At 34.3% G+C, this 12312-nt stretch overlaps 1 protein-coding gene across 4 annotated transcripts in view; it reads right to left on the bottom strand.

Moving 5' to 3' along the window:
- LOC129249945 (fibulin-1) overlaps nt 1–11957 on the bottom strand; it is a 117037-nt gene extending 105080 nt beyond the window's left edge. The window contains exons 1-4 of one of the 4 annotated variants that reach the window (XM_054889608.1): nt 11655–11956; nt 10090–10635; nt 9892–10023; nt 7241–7756 (exon numbers count right to left, since the gene is read on the bottom strand). In XM_054889608.1, the coding sequence (XP_054745583.1) occupies nt 7241–7756; nt 9892–10023; nt 10090–10635; nt 11655–11790 (1330 nt within the window). In that variant the 5' untranslated portion in view covers nt 11791–11956. Of the gene's footprint in view, nt 1–7240; nt 7757–9891; nt 10024–10089; nt 10636–11654 lie in introns of all 4 variants that reach the window. The other 3 variants (XM_054889610.1, XM_054889609.1, XM_054889611.1) reach the window with 3 other exon arrangements.
- Nucleotides 11958–12312: the final 355 nt, after the last annotated feature.

The raw sequence follows: 12312 nt of genomic DNA, 5'->3' as shown, positions 1-12312 counted from the left end.
GCACATTTTCATCGCCATCCATTGTCAATTAACCCTCGAGAACACGCGCCTCGTAAGATAGCACGGATTCTCGCGCATGAGCATTTTGCTCACTTCATGTAAGCATGTAACTTTTTAATGGATTACGATTTTTAAACATTTCATTTTTAACATAGTCATAATACCAAGTCATTTTTTTTGCAATTATGTGTTTATTTAAGAAATTCACACTGTAAAATTATGTAAATTCATTCAATCAAGACATAACCAAAAATTTTACATTCATACTTTAGTATATTAAGAAAAAAAACTCCTTGTAACAAAATAAATAAATAAAAGACAAAAATCAGTCTTCGGTAAGATTGCCATTTACGTTGCTTTCGAAGCAAGATGGGCACATATACATAACGTGTTCCGTGCAAAGTAATTTTCCACATAAAGTGCAGCCTTTTTTCGAACGTCTGTTTTTACTCCTGGGGCAAAGCACGCAAAAGTCAGGTTGTAGGTGTTGGCTTTCAGGTTCGTTTCCTGGTACAATGCGATCCATAGTATTTCTTAAATCACAGGTAAAGTTTTTATGGCCTGCCGATTAGAAATATGTGGCTTTATTAGCTCCATGGCAATTTTCTTTAGAAACGTCCTCCTCTGGGTTAAATTGCCTGTATTTGATTTGTAAATAATTTGTGCGTTTATGCCAGTAATGTCAATAAGCGTGAAAAAGAGACGCATTGGCCACCTGCAGGTTATCCTGGAAACTGAATATGTGCCTTTCGTTTGATCAACAGTGTCTACACCCCCTTTCGTCTGGTTGTAAAAGGTTATTACTTCGGGTTTGTTCTCAGATGTTTCATCATTAGCTTGGCCATCGGCATGAAGTGATGATAGCATAAATACAACTTTTTTCGTTTTTTTCACTGGAACGTAAGAGACAAGAACCTTGTTTTCTGCAAATGCAGTCATTGTATGTGGTTGCGACCTTCCTTTTGCTGAAATACATTGAGGTGGAATTTCCTTTTTATTTTTTCTTATTGTACCCACAATGGTCGTTTCTATATTGTTTGTATAGTTCATCTGCTAAAGGTATTGAAGTAAAATAATTATCCATGGTAATGTTTCTGTCATTATTCAAAATTGGGGCAGCAACCCTTTTCACAACCCGAGGTTTTCAACAAAAAAGATAAATCAAGAAATACTTACATTGTTTCTCGCGCAATGAGCAAAATGCCGCTCTCAAAAATCAACCGTCTACCTACACGTCCGATCGTGCACTAATCGAAAGAAATGCTCCTCAATGTACGAAGCACAACTACTAGCGAAGTTACTCACCACAATTAGTGCCAGAAATACATAGAACATAAAAATTTCGCGAAATGAAAAATTGCTTGAGCAAAATGCTCATAGCGCGTGTTCTCGAGGGTTAATAAATTTTTCTAGTAACACCTGTGCGGACTGATCACTCTTTTCACTTGAAGACGAGACCACATCGTTGCTGCCGTTGTGCAGTTTGTCGTGTACTTTAATTGATCCAATTCCAAACCCTTCATTATAAACGCCTGCGCTTCAGCATCCTTCGCGTCCCACTCTTGTGCATTAGCTTCTGTCCTCGTGACTTTTCCCAAAACATAAACCTTTAATTTGTTTTCAGTCATGTATATCTCCATCTGACGCCGCCAAAGTTTATAACTTACGCTATTAAATCGATGAATATGATATACTCTTGATTCTGCCATTTTTGGACTTTTAGGAGCCTCGGAGCTGATATTATCTGCTATATGCTTTGTATCACTATCCAATTGAATTCACCAACAGTAGATTTTATTTGCTTTAGCGTGGGTCTGGGCCCATAACGTTTTAATTTATATATTTAACAAATAAAAACACTTTCTTATATTCGATGAACTATTATACACATAGGACGCATCTTTATTTTACAAAGATCATATGATGACTAACTCTAGGTTTGATGAACAAAAGAATTTATGTTTAAAAGCAATGAGTGAGGAAACAGTTATGAACGGCATAGTTATGAAGAGTAATGTATTCATCATTTCATGTAAGGCAAATAAAGAATATACATATATATAAATATATTATACAAGTTAACACAAAATATGTTGAAAACTCTTGATATATCTTGGCACATATGAATTCAAGTCATATTCATATTTGTTTCCCAATATTTAGTTTACACGCGCGGTCATAAAAACTATGTTGTCAGCAAATATCGTTGACAAGTGTGTTGACGACATCCGCTGCCCATATTCTCAGACAAAATTAAAACGAAATTTGAAAACGCATTTCCGTTCATAAAACTGCAGCGTCTGACTTACAATGCGAAAGCATTAACTGCAATGCTTTCGCAAAATTCCATGGAAATCCGAATAGACAGCTTATGGCTCAGGTAGTTGATAAGTTTAACATATTGTCTAAAATTAAGTCACTCTGTATTTGAACTTTAAAGAATAAACTTCGTTTTGATAACGGAAAGCATTTTTATTTCAAACATTGTCCGCGATCTTTTTCGAGAAAAGTTCGCGTTAGTTGTATTTTTTTTAAGATCTTTGTTTAAAAAGATCTAACTGGCGCCCGAGCAGCCTGGTATAAAAAATATACCACGGAACCTAAGCCTGTACGCGTCCGTCCGCAGGCACCCGTTCGTTTAGTGTATTGCAAATGAATCCTTAGTAGTGACAAACAAAACGGAAAAAATTCATGCAGTCGGAACGGTTTTAAACTAAGTAAATTTAATGATAATAAAAAATAAAAAAATAAAATCATCATAAACTTTTAAATAAAACGCGTTATTTGGTGTGAAGAATAGAACTATTCAATATAAACGCAGTGCGTTCTAATCTAAATAAACAATTGAAAAATCAACTTAAAAAAAAACAACAATACCAACAACAATACCAACAACAACACCAAGGACAACATTCAAAGACTAAAAGATAAACAAACAACTGATCTAAGGATTCATAACAAAAACCGAGAGCCCATCAAACAGTTCGATCCGGGAGAAATCGTTTATCACCTTTTTGACAATTTGCTTCTCTGCTGCAACCGAGATGCAAATTTTGAACTATACGATGTCACACCTTGTGACTATTTTTAATAGACCAGCGAGAATACAGGACGGTACATTTAAACTAATCCACATCATAGAAATAGACAAGTACAGATCCATTGTTGACGATGCACAGAACCAAATCAGACAAATTATCCCAAAATCCAATCCCTTCTTCCCACTCCTAATGCATGAAATATCCCAAATTCACAATATCCTAGAAACCATCGAACCTGTGGAATCATCCAGGAAAAAAAGAGCCATTAATATAATAGGTACTGCCTGGAAATACATCGCCGGATCTCCAGATCACGACGACTTTGAAATGGTGAAATGCGCATTAGATCAAACTATCCAAAGCAATAACCAACAAGTCATTATAAACGACATTTTTACAGAAAGGCTAGAAAACCTTACTCAAATAACAAATCAAATATCCAAGGTTATGAAGAACAATAATGATTACGTAAACGAGGCTGCACTCACTATGCAAATCAAGCTCAGGTTTACAAAAGAAGAAATAACTAACATTAAATATGCTATACAATAGGCAAAACAAAATATTATAAACTCATTTTTGTTATATAAAAAAGAAATAAAAGTGGCATTAGAAAAAATAACAAATGACAATATTGTATTTACATAAATAGAAGAAGCTCTTGAATTTGTAAGCATTAAGGTTCTGTACAATCAGAAAAAACTTTTATATGTTATTATTATCCCGCTCACTAGTAGAGAAGAATTTTATAATATTATAATTAAGCCTATAAAGAAAAATAATAGAATCATAAGTACTAAGTTTAATGAAATATTAAAGAAAAATATTGTAATAAAATATTTGGCATAAAAAATGAGTGTACTACAACGAAAAATTTTAAGATTTGTAAGAATAAGGAATTGGTAAACATATCCAACGATACTTGCATCCCACCGCTATTAAACGGAATTAATTCATCTTGTCCAATTTCTTACGGTTACCATAAACCTAAAATAGAAAATATTTCTTCAGGTGTAATCCTCCTCAATGATTTTATCGGGACAATAAATAACAAAACAGTTAATGGGACATTTTTAATCAAATTCCACAATGTTACGTTGCAAATAAATGACAAATTTTATAGCAACTTCCACTTTTGGAAGCTTCACCACCCACAATTCAGCAAACGCCGGTTGAAGATGAATTCATAAACCTATTATCCTTGGAAATGTTAAACCACTTGCATATTAATAATACCAAGCGTATCCATGAGCTTAGGTCAGACTCTGCAATCACCAAATATACAACTTATGCATTATTCATACTTTTAACTATATGTCTTATCATGATAAAGCTTTTTACAAGAAAAAAAGAAAAGGTAATTCTCCACATCATAGATCCTAACATGAAATTTATACAATCTTCGGTTGCTAGAACGAAATCATATGAGCCAAAGCCACAAAAAATTGATGACCTACCCTACTTCTAACGATTGGGGGCAATCGTTTTTAAAGGGGGAAGAGTTAACACAAAATATGTTGAAAACTCTTGATATATCTTGGCACATATGAATTCAAGTCATATTCATATTTGTTGTTGGCTCAGGTAGTTGATAAGTTTAACATATTGTCTAAAATTAAGTCACTCTGTATTTGAACTTTAAAGAATAAACTTCGTTTTGATAACGGAAAGCATTTTTATTTCAAACATTGTCCGCGATCTTTTTCGAGAAAAGTTCGCGTTAGTTGTATTTTTTTTAAGATCTTTGTTTAAAAAGATCTAACTTACACAAAGAGAATCCAGTAAATCCTACATTATGAGTGCATGTATTATACATACATATATGTATGTATGTGTGTATTATATGATATATTAGAAGAGTATAGAAAGCGCAATACTCAACAGAAATATTCCAGTATTGGCTATTTTGATTTTATATGTTCAATCTTAGATGTAAATTTTTGTCATCATTGAGAAAAAGAAAGTGTGTGGTAGTTCACGGAACCCGCACGATTGAAGTGAAACTTCTTTTATCAACAAATCAATAATTTAACTATTATTTCAATATAATGCATGCAGAAGTCATGGAAAGCATGGAATGGAATTTTATTAAACAGAATTATTTATTTATTTTAATATAAAAAGAAATGAATTTATTGTACTCAATTACATTTGGTTCTCGGCATTGTCATTATCATTATTGGATTCGTTTTCCAAAAATGAAACAAGGGCTTTATGGTAACTGAAATACGTAAAAAATGATCTACATTCTAATCTATCAAGGTATCAATGAAATACTGCATCAATGGTAGTTCCGCATCTTGTTGTTGGTACTACAAATTATCACTTATCGTACAACCGGAGGATTCCCTGTCACGGTGTTCAACAGTAGCTCTTAATTTTTTACGCTCCAAATACTCACGTTGCCGTTCAGCACCTGTTTTCGGTTTCCGTTTTTGTTGATTTGATGCCATATTTAACAGAAATCAATCAACAAAACAAAATATGTTTGTAAGATTTGCTCAAAACTACACACACACTCTATGACGCGTCTCGCGTTACTAATAATATTGTGTTTGGGATAACTGTCAACTGTTTCCACCGAAATGCGTTCGCAAAGTGTATGGTCTTTGGTATGGTAAACAGATTTATGATACATTATTTTGCGGCGACAGCACAGCGCGATAGCCCAGCGGCTAGCAATGTGGGCTTCCGATCCGAAATCCTTGGTTCGAATCACAAGAAAATTTTTTTTTTTTTTTTTTTATACATTTATTTCATTTTGTTTTATGATATGTTTATGAGCAGATTTTTTTCATGGCAGAAATACACTCGGAGGTTTGCCATTGCCTGCCGAGGGGCGACCGCTATTAGAAAAATGTTTTCATTAATTTTGCTTTCACCGAGATTCGAACCAACGACCTCTCTGTGAATTCCGAATGGTGATCACGCACCAACCCACTCGGCTACGGCGGCCGTCAATCAAATGTCATATTTACAAATTACATTCGATAAGAATGCAATAATAAACGACCGCATTACATTCACGAGGACACGCCACGCCAGTCTTTTAACAGATGGCGCTGGCATAGCGTGAGTTTTACGTAGTTTAGCGTAGTTTTACTCCTCACAGCGTTTCATCCACGCCACGCTTTTAACAGATGGCGCTGGCGTAGCGTCACATATCGATGAAACGCTATGGTTTTACTCCTCACAGCGTTTCATCCTTCGAGACAAAAGAAGTTTCACTTCAAAAATTGGCGTATGGGCGGCTCGTTTTATGAATAAAAGTATTTTGCTCATGGAAATATGAGCTCGAACTTATCAATGAATTGGTTTTTTTGTTTTGCTGTACAATAGTTGAAACTGTCCAGCGCCGCCGCGACTATTTTAGACTGTTCAGCGTCATGGCAACTCGAATCATGGCCGCTACGGCTGCGCATATTAATGCATTTTGTTCTTGTAGTCGCTAGGCATAGAATTTTAGCTTTGGACCACCTATGTACGCATTTAGAGGAATAAAGTGAGTGGAGTTTTGTGTGCAGTTGCATGTGCATGCACATGTGTATACTAACAAGCATTGTTTTGCTGGGAGTTCAGAATATAAATATGTACATAGGTTAGAGCATAATTCGCTTCAGTGCATACATACAAGATACAATTGATCCTTTTGTATTTTATTAAAATTCTTTTTTTTTAATTATCAAGGGAACATAGAAATGCAGAATCAAATGCCTTAAAAAATGCCGTCGGCCATTCGTCAATTTGATTTCCTACAGTCGCCAAAAACTGTGCAGAGCCAATATACTAAAGAGAGAATTCACGGTAATCAGCTCTGTTAAAAGTTTCGCCACACCACGGCGGCAGTTAGACTTCATTTTTGACAATTTACACTATTCGTAGCCCGTGACACTTCTGTATACATTAAGGTTCCCTGCACCAATGGATGAATGAGTATACACACATTTTTAAATATGCACATACATATGGATGTACATTTAGCGTACGTTTGCTTAGTGCTGGGCGGATACAAATCGACACGACACTTGCTTCACGATGATTTCCTTCGCTCTTCATTTTCTTGCCACCCGTTCGACCGCATCTAAAGATTGTTTGTCAAAAATTTAGTGACTATGACCCTTTGTTATTTCTTACTCAATGCTGAATACTCTATTACACTTACTTGAAAAAACAATTGTGTTCTCGAAAAACTGACTCACCCAAACATGCGTTTGTTGTAATATCCAGATTAAAGCCTATCTTGCAATCACAACGATATCCGCCAATTTCATTATTGCACACCTGGCTGCTGTCACACGCATATTCATCAACCGCACACTCATCGATGTCAACGCACACATCATGATGGTAATGAAAACCGGCGCTGCACTCATTTTCGCATTTCTCCTTGTTCGGGTCACACTTCTTCGAATTCACACTTAAGCAATGATAGCTACCGACCGTATTATGACAGTAGTCAATACTTTTACAATCGTCTGATTTGTTAGCGCACTCATCAATATCAGTGCATTTCTTGTTTACGAAGTCAAATTTATAACCACTGCTGCAACTCATCGATTCACCTTTGTTTATAGAGTTCGGTATAAAAATTAGCTTATTGTCTTCAATTCCACCTCCTTTCAATTCTCTTCCCGACATGAAATTAACATCGCTTTCGTTATGTTCATTGCCATCACCTTCCTTATTTTCTTCTAATTCTTTGACAACGTTATGCCCTATATCGGTCGGTTGTTTTGATTTTATTAGATTATATTAATTTAGTGAATTAGCAATGTTTATTTGTACATATAAATGTTTCGGAAAAATTACTACGCTCCAGAACTTTAAGCCGAACTTTACTATCCTGTTATTATTAACTAAATGATGACACTAAAGAGTTGTCGAGTGGCTAATTTGAAGATATCACCCTATGGTGAACTAATTTTTCGTAGTATGCAGTGTTAAGATGTAGGATGGACCTCATTACCCATCAGAAATGGGTTCTACGAATAATTTTACGAAAATATTATTTGTTATTGATGGATGCGTGGAGTTCATATTACTTATTCTGATACTTAGCGACATATCTGAAACAGTAATGTATATAATTTACTAAAGCAAAAGTGTTAGTTGGTAGATAACCTTAGATAAGTGATATGGCTTTCGCAAACTTCATTAGATATACATATATATTTTGGTACCATAATTATCTTTCCTCTTTTGGATCGGTTACATACCATTGTCGTTTGACAGGTATGAAGACTAACACGGACTTACAACACATAGAAATTGTAATAACCTCCTACCCCGATGGTAGTAGTCTTGCGGAGAGAGCTTGGAAGTGTATTTATTTCAGCTAGTCGCGGTGAAGTGGATAAGCCAAAAAATAGTGTGGTTCGGCCCCTTTCGATTGCTGAAATTGTACTGGTACTATACGAAAATGTTATCGAAATATCCTCTATGTACGCACTCATTATCACAATAAAACTTTTAGAATTTTATTATTTTCGAAAATTATAACAGGTAGTCTTAATGACTAGAACGACAGCAATACCGTTTTAAATTCTGGAACTAAACTTTTAGATACGAATAATAATTGTACATACATATGCATATATTAGAGCACCAATTAAAAATATGGGATATGTGCAAAAGTTTTTTTCATCTACCATTTTTGGATAGGTCATGTTTTAAAAATAAAATTTGCATAAAAAATAATCCTCTCTAGTGGCAAATAGTCATGCTAGATTGTTTTAAACCCTCAAAAATTGGTCCGAAATCTACCCAATTTTATATCGTTTTGTAACCCTTAAACTAACAATATGCTAAAATAATACTACTAAATACATACTATATAATACTTATAGTTCGTAGCGTCAAGTTCGTGTAGAATTTAAAGAATTTTTTTTATAAAATACGGCCAAAATAATTTTAGTTTGATTTATAAACATATAAACCATCAACTATTTAACATAAATAAAAATTAAAAACAACTAATCTGTTGTATATTTTTCAAGAATAAAAAATGTTCAGTTGGGATAATTTCAGAGTTCCAACTGTTTAATTGAATAAACGGCGACCGTCGTAACCGAATGGATAGAAAACGTTTTTTCTAATAGCGGCAGACAGTGGAAAATCTCTCAAATGGCAAGATTCTGCCATGAAAAGTTTATAGAAATCATCTGCCGTTCGGAAGCGGTATAAAATTGTAGATCCCTCCATTTGTAGAAAACATCAAGACGCACAACATAAATAAAAGGAGGAGCTCGGCCAAGCATCCGATAAAGAATGATCTTGTCGATTCCGATAGATTAATTATATTAAAAAACAAGAACGCCTAAATTGCAAGCCTAATTTGCGTTGAAAGACACGCATATACGCATATTGGAAAACAATTTTATGGGTGCACATATCTGTTCTTCTTGTTATTATTATTCTCCTTACACATCGAACGAAAGTTAATCTTCATGAAATATAAAAAGTTAAATTTGTTTAATTTGTTTCTGTATTGAATCTATGAAACTAAATATTTTTGAAAATTTGAAAATTTTTATTGCCTTTATATTCTACCTTTAATTGCTTCAAACACAATTAGATCCTGTCGGATGTCAAAAATATTACTTACATATATATGAAAGAAGTATATCTCCCTTGATTGTAAATAAAAATACCTATCTACACTAATCGCTTACAATTTTTAGTTTAAGCGTTACATAACAATAATTATTTGTATCAATTTTAGACTACTTTTTGAGCTTTTAAATCAATCTAGCATGGCTATTTTTCATTATTTTCAATTGAGTTCTGTAATAAATATGTAATATGTTTCTATACGTTTAAAACCTCTTGATTGCTTGCTTATATATTTTACCATTATTGATGCGGGAACAAGTCACATTATTGTCATCTAGCTTATGTCCGGGATTACATTTGCAACGATACGCCTCTTTAGTATTTTCGCAAATATGCGCACATAGGTTTGGCACTTTACCGCATATATCATCTAAGGCATTATTCAAACATAATTGTGCACTACATCTTTACGAGATCCTTTAGTTGTCTTACTTACCGTCATCTACCGGAAGTACGATTGTTCCATCACTGGCATTGTCAATTAATTCGTCACTCATATTTGGCTCCAATTCTTCTTCCGATGCATTCAAATAGTTATTGGCTTTCCTCTCTTTGCCCACATGGTCAGCATCGTTGTTATCAACTATTATGCCGCCGAAAAAATCGTAGTTGTCTCTTCTTCCGTCACAGCAAATATGATATGTTTCCATTTTATGGAAATATGAGAAGAAGGCATTTTTACAATCATTATTACTGGCCTTGACAGCTAATCCGACCTGGCAGCCACGGCAGCAATCTGTGAATGCGGTGGTATTATACTGCTCATCGCAGGGTGAACCTCGCAAAGCAGCTAAGCGTCCCGCGACACAGTATTGTTCTTCCAACTTTCGGGAGCAACAAACACCGTAAGTTGAATGGCAGAGTCCACGCCACAATGGTGGTATTGTAGTCACTTGGTAATCGTATTTCTCGCAGTTAGTTTGTTTAACAGCATATTGAATACCACTTATGCAACATTTTCTAATATGACTGACGATTTCATCTAGACAAGGTAGGAAAAACCAAGTCAAAATATACATGATTATTGTTGTCACCATATAAATATTTCGTTGTAGTTATAAAAAGAAACATTTCAGTTTTAGCACGCTTTTCCCAAATCATAATAATAAAAATATGGTGAAAGGTTCTTAGGCCAAACGTGCCCTCCATTTTGATGCTATCTCACATACCGAAGGACTTCTGACGATGACTATATTCTCGGTGGCCATATTATTACGCTAAAATGTAGTGCTTCAGAATCGGTAAACCTCATCTATCGAGAATATATTTTTATGAAAATGTCAGCTAAATTTGAATGCCACGGAGCCACGCTTACCGACTTTTGTGAATTAACATTGAATACATGGGCTTGATGGTTTGGCTTGCGTTGGGTTGAGGTTGAATGATTTAGCTACGCTTTCTTACACCGGAAGTTTAGTAATTGTGTCAAAAGCAGTCTTGGTGATAGCTATCTATGGTATATTAACAAACAATAATAGCTTTTGGAAAATTGGGTTCATAGAATGTGCTGCTATACCTCTCGAACGATTATATGAGAGAAAAGGCGAATACTAATTTAATAATGAAATATCGAAATGATCCCTGGCCATCAAAAATATTTTTGAATAAGGTTCCTTTATCTTAATCTTTAAAGAATTTTATTTTGCAATTCAATGAAAAGTATATATCTGTTGCCGGCAAGGCCGTTTCACCTAGAGCTATATGCATGAACATATATGTATATGGGTTTCACATAGTCTCATAAAGCAAAGTCTTAAAAAATTAGTGCAGTTCTGAACACACCGAACCTCGAAATTTTTGCATTTTACACAGAAGAGCTATAGAAGTAAATAGAAATTAGATGAGCAGCTATGTATGTATAACAACTCGTATGCATTGCGCTCACAGTTCTATTTTTCAACAACAAAACTTTTACACTATTGGAAAATATTACGATTTAATAGCGCTACAATATTTTATAACTTGTGAATCCCTTATTTGAATGCGCATGATTTTACTTACCGTTAGATGATATGATATGCACGAGAGCCGACAAAGTAATTAAAATAATGTGAACCCATTGACACTGACTTCGTAAGCTCCCTGATGAACGGTTGCATCTGTCATGATTTTTATCTGGTGTTACAATTCGTTTCATTTTGAACTTTGGTATTTTGTATTAATATAAATTCATTAGCATCAATTTCTCTGCGTCCACTTTTAGTTAGCACAATGTTAAACAAAATTACTTTCCATGAATTATTCTCTTGACCAAATGACTCTGGAATATTTCAAAAGTCGAGTTACGCAACACCATTTCTTTTTATTTGCGAAACGATAATCTTTTCTACATCTTATAAAAATAAAGTCCCAAAAATATATATACACACAGACCAATCTTTCTTTACCCGTGCACATTCTAGCAAAATTTAATTTAGACTGACTGTTATTTTTAAAATCAAACCAACTCACAGGCAATAAAAAGTATACCTTATAACCATTATTTATTTATGAAAAGAAATATAAATATAAATAAATCTATAACAGTAGTAAGGCAACTAGCAGCTGGGGCTATTAGCCAAGGAGTTTAAAACTTCAGACGAACGGTTGTTTATATACATATATATACTATATACCCTTATACATAGTGGCATGGTTTTATCCAATCTAAATGACATTT

The sequence above is a fragment of the Anastrepha obliqua genome, chromosome 6 (assembly GCF_027943255.1).
Source record: "Anastrepha obliqua isolate idAnaObli1 chromosome 6, idAnaObli1_1.0, whole genome shotgun sequence".
NCBI lineage: Eukaryota > Metazoa > Arthropoda > Insecta > Diptera > Tephritidae > Anastrepha > Anastrepha obliqua.
The sequence above is the reverse complement of the archived record's forward strand: the minus strand, read 5'-3'. Positions and strand labels throughout refer to the sequence as shown.